This window comes from Narcine bancroftii, chromosome 4, assembly GCF_036971445.1.
Source record: "Narcine bancroftii isolate sNarBan1 chromosome 4, sNarBan1.hap1, whole genome shotgun sequence".
Lineage (NCBI taxonomy): Eukaryota > Metazoa > Chordata > Chondrichthyes > Torpediniformes > Narcinidae > Narcine > Narcine bancroftii.
The window spans coordinates 261,422,527-261,441,094 of NC_091472.1; the positions used below are offsets into that span (position 1 = coordinate 261,422,527).

At 44.9% G+C, this 18,568-nt stretch overlaps 1 protein-coding gene across 4 annotated transcripts in view; it reads right to left on the bottom strand.

Annotated features, from left to right (window-relative positions):
- The window catches only part of LOC138761905 (contactin-associated protein-like 5), an 857,011-nt gene that overhangs the window by 111,214 nt on the left and 727,229 nt on the right, over positions 1–18,568 (bottom strand). Inside the window, exon 22 of one of the 4 annotated variants that reach the window (XM_069934858.1) lies at positions 2,410–2,622. The exons of the other annotated variants lie outside the window; for them this stretch is intronic. Within the exon in view, the coding sequence (XP_069790959.1) occupies positions 2,582–2,622 (41 nt within the window). The 3' untranslated portion in view covers positions 2,410–2,581. Of the gene's footprint in view, positions 1–2,409; positions 2,623–18,568 lie in introns of those variants that run through there. 4 annotated transcript variants of the gene reach the window in all.

The window sequence follows — 18,568 nt, forward strand, 5'->3', positions numbered from 1 at the left end:
CTATTTTAGTACACTTATGGAATAATCATTGAGGTGGATAATGTTATGCCCCAGTCTTGACCCAACAACTCATTATGGGAGTAGAGGAAGCCAGAGAGAAGAAAATCTTCCAAAAGAAACATTTTGGACTGAATAGATTGTGTGACATGGATGTTTTAAATAAATCTGTGATGCAGTATGCATTGACTTAAATTAAGAATTCCATCACTCTCTCTCTTTAATGATTACAGTTTCAGCTTGGTGAAAATATATGAGGATTTTGAGGACCACAAAAGCTGTGCAGATTCTTCAAGGTGAGGCAGCATGTTGACCAATTTGCCTTGATGCTGATACCATATTTGATGGCATATAAGACCTACTGATGTATGTTCCCCCCCCCCCAAATTTCAGCAGGGAATAATAAGAATAATTTTTTTTTTTAGTGTACATGTTCTAGTGTAAGCAGGTCCTTGTTTTGGTGTATTACGGGTAGGCCAAGTCTCGTGAGACTGGGCCTTGTTGACATTGTTTCATTGAGGGTGAATGCTAGAGTAAACAGGTAAGTGTACGCTCTATGTCTGGGATAGCAGCAGCGGCAGTGATGCTCAGAAAGGTTATGGTTCAGGTTCGGGGCAGTGGCGGCACTCAAGGGAGGTTAGGATTAGGAGCGGCGGTGTTCAGGGAGAAGGGATTAGGGTTAGGTACTGGGAGGGGGGGTGTTTCAAGTGGCATCCCAGGCCCTGGGAGGGGGGAAATCCCTTCACCCCTGATATCAGGCCCTGGCGGCAGTATTGGGCAAACAGCAGAAGATTCCCCTCTCCCTGATACTAGGGCCAGGCGGCAATACCATTCTCTCCAAAATGTCACCTTTGCATACAAGACCCAGGGTGGTTTTTCGAGTGTTTTTATTTGGAGGGGGGGGGTGGAAAAGAAGGGTCCTATATGTCATCAAATACGGTAATTCATTCTTCTGAAATAATATACATCATTGAAGTGACAAAGTAACAGCTAACAATGTTGTTGTGGTATTGATTTCTCCACATTAAATCTGGTTGTAATGCCTCATCAGCAGTTTGATTTTTTTTTTGATTTAGCACTAAAGACTCCAGTGAAATTGGATAAATTTAACCCACAGAAAGTGAATTCCCAGAGGCAATAATTAAAGAAGATTCATTCTCCTAACATAGTCTCAAAGCATATTCTGCAATCAATAAAACTGTGTACAGTCTGGTGTAGCTCTGGAGAAGCTACTGCATCAGGAATCTACCACAATCAACTGATAATCCTGAGATATGAATTCATAACTGACTTTAACAGATTAAGAATTTCACAATGTAAACTAATGGTAGAAAACTTGTCACCAGTAGTAAAGTTCTGGAATTATGTTAAAGCAATTGGCTTATTTATATGTACTTCAGCAGGAAGTGTGCTTTCCTTACACAGTCTATTCTATATATGACTCCAAACAGGAACACAATGACTTAATTATCCTCAATATTTTAAAAACACTCAGTTTATGTGGAAATTGGGACATCAATTCAATTCTGACCTTGCCATTATATATAAAAAAAAACATGACCAGTGTATGAATAAAGAATATAGTTTTAAATTGAACTGAGATTGTGCAAGGGAGCAAAAGATTTTCTAAAAAGCCTCACTATCTTGCAAGGGACAGCAATCCCATTTGTGTGATTTTTAGCGCTAACATCCTAACAGATTTGGTACCCATTAGGCATATTGGTGATCTGAGAGTTGAACAGCTTCAAGTAAAGTTGCTCATCCTTGTTAGCATTTTTTTTTTAATTGATGCTTTTGTGAGAACATTAAATGCCACAACTGCAGGGTAGAGGTCCATTTAACTGAACTGTGCTCTTGTTGTTGAACATGCCAGGGAGATATTAACTAACTAATTAATGGGGATGATCACTATCACCTTGTGAAAAAGCTATATTACTTGTTGTGATCTGGATGTCATATGGGCTTCTAAAGTCAGCACGCTTGGATCTCTTTAAATTTTACTTTTTTGGTGTAAGGTTTCAAATTGTCTGGAAATTTAAACAGTTCCCTTTTAAGAACTTCCTTCAAAATCCATCTTCTATCTAGATTCACCCTCTTTCTCTCTCTCTTGTGAGGAATCCATTTTCTTTGTCAACTGCCTAAGGATATCTAACAATGTTGTAGGGAGTGAATGAATGTAAGTTGCCATTACAGATCAATTTATTCTATATAATTTTTATGTCATCATTCACTGTTAGTGAGAATATTAATCAAGACAATGGTTAATAAAAGGGTATTAATGTTTTTAAATGTCATTTTTTATATTGAGTAATAGGTAGACAATCAATTACATAAATATTATATGTTTTACCTTGAAAAGAAGAAAATTACTTAATAGCATGTGCAAAAGGAGACATTTATTTTGTTCTGCGATGGAACTGGAAGTAATTGAAATGAGGGTGCTGGCTTCAGTTCAAAGATACCTTTGGTTAAAACCAACTGCTCCAGTTGAAATTGAAACCTTTTTGCTGTTCTCCCTACAGATAAGGAATTCTGTTATGCTTCAGATCACCTTTTGGCAACAGGATCATCAATCTATATCACTTCAATTTTGCTTTTTTGTCAAGCCAACATCTGCAAGAACATCTGTGAAACCAAAGGAAATAACAATGAAATGCTGAAGGAACAGGCAGCATCCATTGGCAGAAATGGTATGTCAACGTCTTGGGTTGGGACCCTGATGTGCTATCAATAACCCCAAAGACGAGACATGACCTTACTGATGGGCTTTTATTATCATAAACAGAAGGCATGTTTCATATTGCTAACCCAGACCCGAGCTTGTACTGGGGGAGGGGTTATGGCATTGCCACCTTTATTAGGGGAATCAAGGGGGAGGAGCCACAGGCACAATCAGCAAAGGGCATCCCAGCCATGCACATACGGACAGTATTAACAGTTCCACCAAATTTACTCCCTCTTTTAAAAGAAGTCCAGCAGAGTGAAGAGGGTTCCATGTCCATCACAAATTCAGTATGTCCGGTGGTCTGTCTGCTATTGTGACTGTCGTAGTGCCGGCTGTGGCTCAGCTGTTGACTCCTGGATGGTCTGGTCATTGTTGGTGTGTGGGGTCTCTGGCAACTGAACTGAGACAGTTGGGGTGGGGGGGGGGTGGGATAGGGTGAAATGATATGTGGTTGATGATCGTGGGGGGTTGGATGTACTGGTTGGTCGGCCAGAGTCCTTGGGTCTCCAGCGTCCGCTAGGTCCCAGATGGACAGTGTCCTCACGTCCATTCAGGTACATCACATAGGCATATTTGGGGTTGATGTGGAGGAGGTGGATCCTCTCAAACAGTGGCTTGGACTTGTGGCTTCTCACATGCTTCTGGAGCAGGACTGGGCCTGGGGACATCAACCAGGATGGCACTTGGTCCCTGACGTAGACTTGCTGGGGAAGGAAAACAACCTTTCATGTGGGGTGGCACTGGTGGCGGTGCACAGGAGGGTTCTGATTGCATGGAGTGCTTCAGGGAGGACCTCTTGCCAGTGGGAGACAGGCTGGCCTTCTGACCTCAGGGTGAAGAGGATGGCCTTCCAGATGGTGGTGTTCTCTCTTTCCACCTGGACTTCAGGGGTTAAAGCTTGTGGTGATACCACTGGCCAATAGATATTGGTGCAGCACATCATTCATGAAGGAGGACCCCCCCTGGTCACTATGAATATAGCAGGGGTTTCAGAACAATGTGAAGAGGTTGCACAAAGCTTTAATGATAGTGGCAGCGGTCAGGTCTGGGCAGGGAATGGTAAACAGGAAACGTGAATACTCATCAATGATGTTGGGGAAACGCGTGTTGCGGTTCGAAGAGGACAGGGGTTCCTTGAAATCCAGGTTCAGGCACTTAAAGGGCTGGGTAGCCTCAATCAGGTGTGACCTGTCTGGCTGATAGAAATGTGGTTTGCACTCTGCACAGACTTGGCAGTTCCTTGTTATTGTCCTGATGTCCTCAACCAAATAGGGGAGGTTGTGGTCTTTGATGAAATGGAAGAACCTGGTGACCCTGGGTGACAGAGGTTGTTGTAGAGGGCTTATAAATGGTTTATCTGCACACTGTTGCAAGTCACTTGGGACAGGACATCTGAAGGCTCGTTGAGCTTTCCAGGCAGGTACAAAATATCATAGTTATATGTGGAATGTTTGATTCCCTATCTCAGAATCTTGTTATTCTTGATTTTATCACGCTGCTTGTTATTGAACATGAAAGCGACTGCACACTGGTGAATAGCAGGGTAAATGATTTGCTGGCAAGATAGTGCCTCCAGTGCTGTATTGCCTCAGCAATGGCCTGGGCCACCTTTTCGATGGAGTGCTGCATCTTGGGGCTTTGGAGGATGCGAGAGAAAAATGCTATGGGTCTGCCAGTCTGATGGCCAGGGCAAAGTCAGATGCATCACTCTCCACCTAGAACGGGATGGATTCATCCACAGCATGCACTGTGAACCTGGCAATATTGCCTTTAATGTGACTGAAGGCTTCACAGGCCTCTGCCGACAGGGGAAAGGTGGTGGCTTTTATGAGGGGAAGGCCTTATCCACATAATCGGTGACCCACAGTGCATAATAGAGAAAATTCCTAGGCACCTTTTCAGGGCCTTGAGACTGTGGGGAAGTTAGAGCTCCAACAGGGGGCACATGCGGTCGGGATCAGAGCCAATAACTCCATTCCCCACAAAGCAGCCGAGTATAGCTAGGTGTGATGAGCAAAATACACATTTTACTTTGTTGTAGGTGAGATAAAGGCTTTTGGCTGTCTGGAGGAATATCTGGAGTTGGTGTTATGGTCCTGCAGATCGTAGCTGCAGATAGTGACATAGTCGAGGTAGGGGAATGTGGTTAGCAGCCCATGCTTGTCCACCATTCAGTCCAACTCTCTCTGGATGACAGAGACTCCACTGATGACCCCAAAGGGGACCCTCAGAAAGTGGTAGAGGCTGCCATCCACATCAAATGCAGTGTACTGGCAGTCCTGCAGGCATTTGGGGAGCTGTTGTTTGCTGACTTTGACATTGGTGTTTTTCTCCACTCTTAACCACTAGAACATGAGCTCTCCAGGGGCTGGTACTGGCTTTGATAATCCCCTCAGTCAGGAGCTGTTTCACTGCTGATCTGATAAAGGCCCTGTCCCCAGCACTGTATTGCCTGTTCTTGGAGATGACTGGTTTACCTTCGGTGGTGAGTTTGGTGAACAGAGCTGGGGGGGGGAATCCGGACAGTGGAGACCCCGCAAATTGCATGCGGTGAGTGGATCGCGGGTTGCTGGCTGGACAAATTCGGAGGGGAGGGGAGGGTGGGCATTTTAAAATCTATTGGTTGCAGGCAGTGAGGGAGGGATGGGGCCCATCATATTCCATGGTGACACACTTAAGGTGGAACTGAAAGTCCAACCCCAGTAGTATGGGAGCACTGAGCTGTAGCATCACAGGAGTTTAAAATTTTTGTACACTGTACCAGGCACAGTCAGCATCACTATGCAGCTGGCGTGGATCTATGCTGATTGGGATTTAGAGGCCATAGAGACTCTATAACTCACTGTTCTCACTGAGGGAGTAACGCTGCACCGTGTCGGGGTGGATGGAGCTCTCCATGCTCCTGCTATCAAACAAGCAGTTCATCTTGTGCCTATTTACCTCTGACTGAAGCCAGAGTAGCGTCGCTGTCTGATCCACTATAGTGGCTCGTGGTCTGGTAGGATGGCTTCATCCAAGGTGGTGGAACACATGGCGCACACATGGTGCTGTTGCTCGACAGATGTGATGTCATCTAAGATGGCAGCAGCCCCACTGCCCGCACATGCTGCTGTTTGGGTTAGAAGTTTGTTTGGATTTGCATACCTTTGCGTAGTATCCCTTCTTCCCACAGCCGGAACAGGCCATGTCTTTTGCTGGACAGTGCTTCCTGGGGTGCTTCTGATGGCCACAAAAGTAGCACTTCAGTGCTCAACGGGAGTGGCGGCCATGGTCAGGACATGGGGTGCCCTGCAATATCATGTCCCAAGATGGTGGTGTCCCCATTCCCCATGCAGGGGCCACATTATCAGTCGAGAAAGAATCCACGTTGCGGAGGGCTACTTCCAGAGGTTTAGCTTGTTCGATGGGTTTCTACAGCTTCAGCTCACCCGTTCTAGTAGTTGCTGGCGAATGTAATTCAATCTGATGCCTGCTTCACAGGCATTTTGGATCAGCTCCTGCATGTACTCCTCTGCTGATACGGCCTTCCCAAGTCTCACAGAACCCAGAAGTAATCATCAATCAACTCTCTGGGTGGCTGCTTATCTGAAGCTTGGACATGCCTGGCGTAGACTTCATTCACCTGTGCAGGTACTGACCTTTCAGAATGTCCACTGCTTCGGTGAATATCTCTCAGTCTCTGACTGAGAGAAACATGGTGCCTGCCCCGTGAGAACAGTAAGTGCCGCTTGGCTGAATTGGATTGGACAAACCTGGTGGAGGCCTGCAGAAACACATTGAAGCAGCTCAGCCAGAGTTCAAACTTGTTGAAGGCTTCTGGTGATCACGGGTCGATTTCCAGCCTCTCTGGTCTCAGCAAATTGTCCATTCCAAAAAAAATTACGGTAATAAAATTGATGCACTATCAATAACTCCAAAGACTAGAAGTTACCTGACTGATAAACTTTTATTACCATAAACAGAAGGCACATTTCATGTTGCTGACCCGAGACCCAAGCTTGTACTGGGGGAGGGGTTATGGCATAGCCGCCATTATTAGGGGAATCAAGGAGGAGGAGTCATAAATACAATCAGCAAAGAGTGAGCCAGTCATACACATACAAACCGTATGTGAGTTCCACCACTGACCCTTTCTGGAGTCTAAAATGAAAATGAGGTGATATTATGGATAGGAAAGATGGTGGGGAAAAAGTAAAGAGAATTAGGACAGAAAGTGAGAAAGTTGGAGATCCAGGAAAAGGGAGAACCATTGGTCGGGGGAGTGGAGGAAAGTGGGGAAGGGTAGGAATGTGAAATTAGCGAGAGCAACTGGAGGTTAAAAACAAAATGGAAACCATGGAACTAGATAGAGTTGGGGAGGTTGATTTTTAAAAAAATAGAATTTTTTTTTGGCCATACCCTGACAATGGATGTGATTAAGCAGAGACAAATCAATGCGGAAATGGTGAAAGGAATGGAAATGATTGGCTATGTGAAGGTTAATCCTAGACTACACACAATGTGCAGGTGCTGGGCATTTTGGCTCCTCCCCAGCTCCTTCTCCCATTCATACAATATGTGTAAATTACCCACTGTCTATTTTTGTCTTGATAATAGTCCCAACCAAATCATTGACTGATCATTTCTGCCTGATCTGCTGGATTCTATCAGCATCTTACTGTTTCCTCAAAATTGCGCAGCACGGTTAGCACAGGAATGTTCAAATCTGGCACCCTCTGTAAGGAGTTTGTACATTCTCCCCTTGACTGTATGGGTTTCCTCCTGGTGCTCCGGTTTCTTCCCACCCTTCAAAAACATACAGGGGTTGTAAGTTGACTGGTGTATTTGGGGACACAGCCTCCTGAATCAGAGGGCCTGTACTGTGTGATACATCTAAATAAAAATTTTGAAATTCCAGCATTTACAATTTGTGTTTAATTAAGGAATGAATCAGCTCAGTTTTCAAAATCTATAGCCAGTATAATATTTTCCATATACTTAGAGAGGTGGCTCCCAAACTTTATCGGGCTGCCACTACCTTAGCTTCCAGGCCACATCCCAATTGCCACCCCCCTCCCCCATACAATGGCCACTAGGGTGGGGGGTGGTAAGTGGTGGCATTGAGTGGGGTGGGGGAGAAGTAATGACACCAGTATGACATGGCAGCCACCTAGACCACCTCTTGTGAGAACACCTTGTTGCTGTTTTTGTTACTCACTACTGCCAGCCTGAGTCTGGCCAGAAAATTACTGCACTGGCTTTTTCAGTAATATTTGCAGCAGAGTGAATAATAAGATTGAAGGTTTGGAATGTCCCATTTTCCCACCGCCCCTTGGATCTTTCCCCCGCCCCTTGGATCTTTCCCCCGCCCCTTGGATCTTTCCCCCGCCCCTTGGATCTTTCCCCCGCCCCTTGGATCTTTCCCCCGCCCCTTGGATCTTTCCCCCGCCCCTTGGATCTTTCCCCCGCCCCTTGGATCTTTCCCCCGCCCCTTGGATCTTTCCCCCGCCCCTTGGATCTTTCCCCCGCCCCTTGGATCTTTCCCCCGCCCCTTGGATCTTTCCCCCGCCCCTTGGATCTTTCCCCCGCCCCTTGGATCTTTCCCCCGCCCCTTGGATCTTTCCCCCGCCCCTTGGATCTTTCCCCCGCCCCTTGGATCTTTCCCCCGCCCCTTGGATCTTTCCCCCGCCCCTTGGATCTTTCCCCCGCCCCTTGGATCTTTCCCCCGCCCCTTGGATCTTTCCCCCGCCCCTTGGATCTTTCCCCCGCCCCTTGGATCTTTCCCCCGCCCCTTGGATCTTTCCCCCGCCCCTTGGATCTTTCCCCCGCCCCTTGGATCTTTCCCCCGCCCCTTGGATCTTTCCCCCGCCCCTTGGATCTTTCCCCCGCCCCTTGGATCTTTCCCCCGCCCCTTGGATCTTTCCCCCGCCCCTTGGATCTTTCCCCCGCCCCTTGGATCTTTCCCCCGCCCCTAGGGAGGCGGCAGCACCCACTTTGGGAATCACTAACTTAGAGCCTCAACTAAAGTTTCCCAAAATTATGCACAGGAACTACATTGAACAGAAATTGGCAACAAGCTAAAGAAGGACGTATCAGCATAAGTGACCAAAAGCTTCATCACGAAGGTTTCAAGGAGAAACCGAAAGGGGAAGATAAAAGCAAAACAGGAAACGTTTAAGGAGGACATTTCAGTGGGTGCGATTTTGGAAGATGAGTTTAGTCAGCAGTGTTGCAGTGATTGGATATGGACAGGAAAAGAAGGGGCAATGATATTATCCATTGCTTAATTATTATCAAGCTGGATGCCAGTCCTTCCTAAACATTCAGTGTTGCTGCAACTAGACTGCATTTGAATTAACTTGACCCCATATGTCCATGAAACCTATTATTCAACAATTAATTACATCTGCCCAAATAATCAGAACTAAACTCTGAGTTAGTCTTGTTACTGGGAATGTTAGATTCCAGCTGGCCTTGGGGTCCATACCTCCAAAAGCCACCTATTTTATGGTCATCCTTAGAAGCTTGTCAATCATATCAAGCCTGAAAAACCTGTCAGTTTTAGGGATGTTTGTTTCTGGTGAAGTGCCAAATGTGTCCCCCTCCTCAGGAGAATCAGCCCAGGATGCTATGTGTGATTTCCATCTCAATCATTTGGAGTTAGCACCACTGTCTAAATCCCTCATTCTTCCAACGTCCCCACCCAACACACTTCAGGCAACACATTTATTCTTTGGCCAAAGGATCAAAAATGTGTCACTATCAATGTACCTTTTTTTTTACTCTTGCAATGATTAATCAATTTGTTCATTAAAATCTCATGCTAATAGACCTGCTTATGGTATAAACAAGATGCATGAGTCCTGACAAACTGTCAATGCCTCTCTTACAAATTACTTGAGTTTGCTTGGTATATGCATAAGAATCTTTGTGTTGTGTGAACAGCAATAATTATTCATCTGAAACAGCCAACAGCTGTTTGAATATTTCATTTCTCATTATTGACAGAAAGAATGATAAAACTGAAGTAGGGATTTTTTTTTTAACATTTTCCTTTCCAAAACAACACAGGGGAAGATGTCAGCAAGGCTCTCTATGGTACAGGTTATGTTTAACAAATTTGATGTAGGATTTTTTTGAGGAGGTGATGAAAGGAGTTGATGGTGGAGGACAGAAGATGTTGTGCATTTTAGATGAACTTTAATAAGGCATTTCATGATAGGTGAAGATACAAGTTGATAGGTTCAACTTGGACTATAAAATAGCCGCACTGCTAGACAGACCAAGTTGAGCAGGTGTGTTAATAAAAGTTGTGGCTGTCACGTAACAGCACTGCCCCCTACTTAGTCAGAGGACATTACCAGCTGCCAATCAAGGTTTGGTCCCACCCCATCCATTAGTGTACACCTTGCCATTGGCTCCATATAAATTACCTGGACAGGACTCTTCAGCCTGCGTGTGCTTGGCCTTGGGCCATTGGCTGTTGTAATTGGATTGATCCACCAGGCACTGAGCTAATTGTCCTACTAATTACCTGGGCTGCACCCTCCAACATAATAAAAGTGCCATGTGTTCTTTGTTCTTCCTCTTTGCCAGCTTGGGACCACCCTGCTTCATTCCAGGCCTAGAAATGTGGAAGGGTGCTGGAGAAACTGTTGGCAAGACGTGTACTGTTTAAAAGGGTTGGGAGTATTAAATTAGTGTCACTTGTAGCATAGAGCCATGCCTGTACTGAGTCAAGGAGTGGTGGGGTATCAGAATGATTTTTCCTTGATCATTGTATGTACCAGTGTATGTATGTTGTTCCCATGCTATTTTTTCCCCACATTTGTTATTGTACATGCATGTCAATGCTACTATTGGTTTTCCATAGCTTATGTAAACTGTGTGTGTACTGCAGGTGTTACCATTTCCCACACTTGCCTTCTGTAAATAAAATCCTTCACTACAAAAACTGTGTGCCCACATTCTTTACCTTAAGGTCTACCAAATCTGTTTCCACACTCACAACAGCAGGGAGCAGAGACACAGTACTAATCCACCGGGTACTACTGCTTAGTATTGATATCCACAACCCTTTTCAGGCTTTAAATGGCCTGTAAAAGGGGCCAACATTGCTTTTTTGAAACCACTGAGGTCCATGCCTGATAGTTTTGCCAATGTGGAAATCAGTGCAGGGCACCAGGAGTAAGAGATTACTTCCCAATCTCCCTCCCCACTGAGAAGGATAAGCCTGGGAGATGGCTCAGCATGGAAGGTGACCAAGACAGCAGATCAAGTGAGAGGCTTAGTTGCTGAAGGACACTCACAGGCTATGGGATACGGGAGAGTGGAGTTTAAGTTTTAGGGGAGATGTATGGAGCATGTTTTATATTAAATAATGAGTGGTAAGTGCCTAGAACAGGCTGCCAAAGGTAGCATTGCAATAATAGCATTTAAGAGATGTCTAGAAAGACACACACAAATGTGCAGGGAATGGAAGGATTTCCATCACCTACAAGCAGCAGAAATATAATTTAATTTGGCATCATGTTCGGCATAGACACATCATGGTTAGAAGGACCTGTTGGCCTGTACTGTCCAAAGTTTTATGTTGTATGCTAAAACCACAGATTGCAAAGTTAAGAAAGTAATGTCATTTGTTTCAGCATTTATCCTTTGGAAATAGTTTGAGTCTTTAATTTTTTTTAAAAATTCAATATAAATTTAGACATACTGCACAGTAATGAGCCCTTCCAGCCCACAAACCTGTGCTGCCCAATTGACTTACAAGCCCCTGTATGCTTTTGAAGGGTGGGAGGAAACTGAAGCACTCAGCGGAAACCCACCCAGGCACAGGAATCCTGGTCCTGATCACTGGAGATGTAACAGCATTGCACTAACTACTTTGCAACCGTGCCCCCCTAAAATGAGTCTTATTTTGCTTTTGCCTTCTGTACTGTTTGTAGTGACGATCCCCTAGTTTAAATTGTCAGAGATTCATTAACAGACTGAATACCACTTTAAAACATTGAATCATCTCAGGAACTCTCCTGCGTTTAATTGATAATGGTGGGTCTTGATTATGATTATTCTTGACAGATTTAAACTATTGAGGGGAAAATGTCACTGCTTTGTCAGTTTGACTATGTTGAGAAAACACCACAAGGCAAGATCTTGCATGAAATCCCAATGCATAAGTAATGGCTATTTACTTGTCATTTAGCTGCAGGTTAATTTCAGTCAGATGAACAGAGGAATATGACAGGCAGAGAAAGACTAACCACTCCATCAAATTTTCTCAACCACACAGTGGTACAATCACCAGGGGTAAACACATCCCTCCAACCACTTTCTGATTTGAATGTGGCTCACTTGATGACACTTTTTCCTTGAGCTAGAAGCAGTGGTTCTCATCCTTTTTCTTTCCACTCACATACCACTTTAAGTAACCCCTATGCCATAAGTGTTCTGTAATTAGTAAGGGATTGCTTAAGGTGGTATGTGAGTGGGAATGTTGAGAATCACTGCTCTAGACCCAATTGTTACTGAAATATTTTGCATGAGAAAAGTTGTCATTGGACCATTTCATTTAGAGTTTTGAAACTGCACATAATGAGTCAATTTGGAATGATTAAAACAATGGTTTTCAAACTTTTTCTTTCCACCCACATCACACCTTAAGCAATCCCTTATTAATCACAAAGCATCTATGGCATAGGGAATACTTAAAGTAGTATGTGAGCGGAAAGAAAAAGGTTGAGAACTACTAAGCTAGATGAACCCTTTTTATCCTCTAAATATCGAGCATAAAAATCTGGGCTCATATATTGGTGCATTTTGGTATCTGAGGTCTCAGCTTTGACTGAAAGTGCATGGAAGGAGGTAAAATGTTTAAAGGGAACACCATGCGGAGAGTGGAACGAGGTGCTGAATGGGGGCTCTTTTGACATTGAAGTACAATTTGGATAGGTACATTGATAGGCAGGGAAATGGTCTGTTTGCAGGTCAAGGCGACCAGGCAAAAGAAAACAGTAAAAACCCCTGTTATCTGGAATTCAATCAACTGGCAAAAAAATGCACAAAATAAATAGGTTAAAAAAAATACAGAAATTTAAAATTGGTATGCCTTGCCATTAGTTCACACCATTACAATCTCAAGCAAATGGAAAATTCACTTGTTTGACATCTACCAATCCCCATGCATACTGGGGTTTTGCTGTAGTTTGGCACAGACTAGATGACATGAAGGGCTGTTTTTTCTGCTGTAGTGTACTGTGGTTCTAATACTATTTTGCAGATGAGCAGGGATACTATTCCAAGTGTTTGCTAATATTTTTCAGACAGCATCTTTAAAAATAGCATTACCATTTTGCCGCCTATGGGAGTTAGATCTGCATAGATGAGCTGCTTTGTTTTCCACATCATTAAAAATGATTGTGCATCAAGATTTATACATCTTGAAAGGTTTGGGTTATTTTGAAAGAGCTACGGGATCCTCCTCATAATTGCTGTAAGCTTCCACGAGAGACAGAAGAAAACTACTGCAATAAAGTAAATAAACCCAAAAGAAACAAGCTATGAACTCTGCCCAATGGGCAAACTTCAAGATGGATAAATGTTATTGCAGCTCATTTTTCCTCAATGGGCTATAATATTAATATAACTGATTAAATTCTCTAATTTTACTGGTCTGTAGTTGACCCAGGAGATTAGTGACAATCAAAAATATTTAGTGAGTGATATCTAGTTCATATGCTTAGACAATAAATACAGTCAACATGACAAGTGTTCAGCATACGGACATGCAAATTAGTAGTACGAGGTGGCATACGTGGTCATGAAGGTTTCATTACCATTGAAAAAGATCACGGCCAATGTGATTGTCACCTCAATGCAACCCATGTAGCATGGTAGCATCAACACATTGCTCATCAAAAATCTACCAATCTTTATCTTTTTATTATAAAGAACACTGTTTGATCTGCTGAGTTTCTCCAGCATTGTGTCAGGGCATTGAGTGCAGGAGCAGGGATGTTATTTTACTAAGACATTGGAGAGAACGTATTTGGAGAACTATGTGCAGTTCTGGAGAAGAGATACATTACCATGACATTGGAAAGAGTACAGAAAGGATTCACAAGAATGTTGCCAGGTCTCTCAAATTTGAATTATAGGAGAGGATGGGACTTTTCTGTCTGAAATTTAGAAGCTATGGGGGAATTTCATAAAGGTTTATAAAATATGAGAGGCATGGATAAAGTCAATAATAATCTTTTTCTAAAGGCAGGGTATCAAAAACTAGAGAAAATAGATTTAAGGTGAAGGGGAAAGTTTTGAAAGAGACCTGAGGGGCATGATTTTCACATGATCTGGGCAAATGGAATGTAGTGTTTGCAAAGAAATTTAGAGAGGCATAAGAACGATTAAGAGTTGGGGTCCCCAAAGTGATTGATATCAACCCCCATGGGTTGATGGGCCCATCTGGGGGTGGTGAAATGCCATGGGATCGAAAGGAGGTTGATAATGCAGGGGTGTCATTTAAAATAGTGTCTATGGTAGTGTCAGCCAAACTCTTGTAAGAGCGGAGCTTGGTTGCCAGCATGTTGTATATGGCTTCACCTAAACTGTAGTTGAGAGGGAATGGGAGAACAGAAAGAGGTATGAGGTTCCTTCAGTGCTGCTACTACCCTTCCCCCATCTAGTGCTGCTAACACCTCCCCGGTCCAGCTCTGCCACCATCATCTCCTGTCCAATGACAACACCAAACCCCACTCCATCCAGTACTGCCACCACCAATAACACCCCCCCACCCCCCCACCACCACCATCCAGCATCTGGAATTCCTTCCATTTCAAAGATGTGAGAAGTGAAACACAAAAATCTGTTGATATCATGGTTGAAGTAAAAGCATACAATATTGAAGAAACTCTGCAGGCCAAGCGGTGTCCTTTATATAGCAAAAGTAAAAATACATAACCGACATTTCGAGCTTGATTCCCTCATCAAGTTATGGAAAAATGTCGGCAGGCGACCGAGAAAAAGAGTAAGGGTGGGGTGTGTAGTCTCAAAGGGAAGAGGTGATAGGTGGAGAAGGGAGAGAGGGGATAGCAGTGATCAAGAGGAGGAGGGATGGCTAGATAAAGGGAGAAAGGAGAACTGGAAAGGGGAAGGGAAGGAGGGAGGGGAAGAGGGGAGCAGGTTAGCAGAAACTGGAAAAGTCGATTTTAATGCCATCTGGCTGGAGAGTGCCCAGATGGATAAACAGATGTTGTTCTCCAATTTCCGGATTGTCTTGGTGGGATAGATAGGAGACCACTCCACCCCCCCCCCCCCAATCTGAGAAGAAACTGAGACCACCCACAGGTTGGTGACCATGGCGGCAGACCAGTGAGGCTGAAAGACCCACACATGGAGGCTATGGCCTACTGGAAACTGCTGTTGGGGGACTTGGGCCAGGCTGCAGACTACTGGGGACTGGCTTAAATCTGGATGAAGGAGTACCAGGTATAGGAACTGGAATGCGAGGAGGTGTTGAAGGGTTCTTGATTGTGTTAGAGGTTCTGGTCTGGAGCTCGGGTTGCCAGTGGTTTGGACTGGACTCTGTGTGCCTGCAGAGGTTATGGGATTGCTGGAGGTGAATCCATGGATATACAATGACTCTGAGGGGACACTATTTTGCTTCTCCTTCCCTAACTGTCTCTGAGGGGACACTATTTTGCTTCTCCTTCCCTAACTGTAAGAGGTGCTTCAGGCAATTTCTGCCAATGGTGAGCCTGACTGCCTTACAGCAGGCAAAAGCAATTCTTGTTGATACTGTTTTATTACATGACAATAAATTTAATCTTAAATCTTGAAGGCCATGGACAGACATGTGAGTATAGGAGTGTGACACAGAACTGAAATGCTCTGTGGTCCTGGAGAAACGATATCTTGTCTTTACCATGTGAACATGGTATGAACGATAAATAAAGAAGACTTGACTTGAAACAAATGACTACTGGGATGTCTCTATCACTGCAATGGAAGGAGCAAAAGTGCTAGGCGAAGTGATCTCCCAATCTGCACTCAGTCTTTATGACATAGAGAAGGACACAAAGGGAGTACCGGATGCAGTAAGTCAATTGAAAGGCCTGTTTGGGGTCCCGGAGGGGGGGAGGTATGGACACAAGTGTTGCACCTCCAGTGGCCACAGGGGGGAGATTGGTGGGAAGGGATGATTGCATGAGGGAGTCATGGAGGGAGTAGTCCCTATGGAAGGCAGAGAGCGAAGGAAAGGGGAAGATGTGCCTGGTAATGCGATCCTGTTGTAAGGGATGGAAATTCTAGAGGATAATGTGTTGGATGCAGATGCTGGTGGGGTGGTAGGTGAGGATAAGGGGTGATACACTATCAATTATTCACATCAGACTAGAAGTCATGATTAATAGGCTTTAATCTCCATAAACTGGAGATATGTCTCACATGTTGCTGGCCTGGTTCCAAGGCAGGTTCTGATGGAGAGGATAGGGTGTAACCGTCTTATGGGAATTCTCTGGGAGGAGTTACAGGTATAGGGGCAAGACAGAATTAGACAGCACTAGCAGTTAAAAAACAAAGTCTGACAGGGTGAAGTGGATCAAAGTCCATTACAGGTTAATCGTGTCTGGTTGTCTTGTCTGTTGTGGTCTTCGTCGTGCTGGCTGAAATCCAACTGTTGGCTTCTGAGTGAAAGGCAGATGTCTGGTAGTTGAAAAGAGTTCATAGGATTGGGGGCTGGGGGGTGTGGGGTGGGGTGGGGGGTTGTTCACTCAGAGGTTGGGGTGTGTCCCAGGGTACTGTTGGTGGGACCGGGTACCCGATTGTGTTGAGAATAGTTGTAGAGGTGAGCGGTATTGGTCGATCATGGGGATTCACGCATGCACCAGGTCCTGGACGGAAACAGTGTCTTTCCATCCATCATGGTAGTCCATGTAAGTGTACTGGGGGTTCATGTGGAAGAGGTGGACCTTCTTGACCAGGGAATATGTCTTATGGCTCCTGGTGTGTCTTCTGAACAGAAAAGGCCCTGGGGTTGTCAGACAGAATGGCAATGTGGTTCCTGATGCCGACTTCCTGGGAAGGGAAACAGCCTTTCCTGAGGGGTAAGGTTTTTAACAGTACGAGGATGGACTTGATAGTATGGAGTACCTCTGAGAGGACCTCGCCACTGGGAAATGGGAATGCCTTTTGACCTGAGGGCTAGGAGGAAAACCCTCCATATGGTGGCGTTTTCCCTCTCCACCTGGCCATTCCCTCGGGGGTTGTAGCTGGTGGTCCTGTTCATAGCTATACATTTTGCCAGCAGGTACTGGTGTAACTCATCACTTATAAAGGAGGATCCCCTGTCAGTATGAATATAGAAGGCATATCTGAACAGAGCGAACAGGTTCAGCAGTGACTTGATGGCCATGGTCATATCTGGGGAGGGGATGATGAATGAGAAACGTGAGTACTTGTCGACAACATTGAAAAAGTACACGTTCCTGTTGGTGGAGAGGAGAGGACCCTTGAAGTCCATACTCAGACATTCAAGAGGGCGGGTGGCCTTAATCAGGTGAGTTTCCCTCAAATGGTAGAATTGTGGTTTGCACTCCATGCAATCCAGACAGTTCTGGGTCAATTCCCTGATGTCCATGACTGAGTAAAGGGGGTTGCAAGCTCTAATGGGTGTCAGAGGTTGTTGTGCAGGGCTTGGAAGTGGTCTATTTGTGTGTTGGCCCTTGTCCCCTGGGACAGTGCATTGGGGGGCTTGTTCAGCTTCCTGAGCCGGTACAAGATCTCACAGTTGTAGATGGATAGTTCAATTCTCCACTTCAGGATCTTGTTATTCTTGATCTTTCCCCACTCTTTGTTATTAAACATAAAAGCAACTGCATGTTGGTCAGTCAGCAGGGTGAATGTTTTGCCGGCCTCGTAGTGGTGCACTCCTTTCACTATGGGATGGGCCTCTTTCTCAATGGTTGAGTGCCTGAGTTCAGGGACCTGGAGGATGAGGGGAAAAAATGCCACAGGGCTTTCTGATTGATAAAGCATGGCAGTCAGAGAACAGTTGGATGCATCACTCTCCACCATGGCGATGTCATCCTTAATGCATGTGAAGGACGCTTGGGCTTCTGCCAATGGAAGGGGGGAAGAGATGTGGATGTGGTTCTTTTCACCAAGGGGCAGGCTTTATTGTGTAATTAGAGACCCATGGTCATAATAGAAGAAGAACAACAAGCACCATTTCAGGGCTGATGGGACAGTGGGAGTTCTAACGGGGGCACATATGGTCAGGGTCGGGCCCAATTACTCCATTCTCTACCACACAACCGAGTATAGCCAAAAGTGAAGTGTGAAGCATGCATTTTCCCTGGTTATATGTGAGGTTGAGGTTTTGTTGGCTGTGTGGAGAAATTTTTGTAGGTTGGCGTCGTGGTCCTGCTGGTCATGGCCACAGATGGTCACATTGTTCAGATAGGGGAACATGACCTTTAACTCATGGTCATCCACCATTTGGTCCATCTCCCACTAGAGAATATGGAAACCCCATTGGTGACTCCAAAGGAGAGCCAGAGGAAGAGACAGCTGTCTGCCTTGAACACTGTGTACTGGCTGTTCTCCGGGCAGATTGGGAGCTGGTGGTATGCTAACTTAAGGTCGACACTTGAGAAGACTCTGTACTGGGTGATCTCGTTCACCATGATGGCTATGCAGGGGAGGGTGTTGGTATTCAATTGGGTGAAATGGTTGAAGGTCTGTCTGTAGTCTATGACCATGTGGTGTTTGTCCCCGCTCTTTACCACTTCCACTTATGCCCTCCAGTGGCTGGTGCTAGGTTCTATAATACTTTCAGCCAGAAGTTATTTAACTTCTGCTCTAATGAAG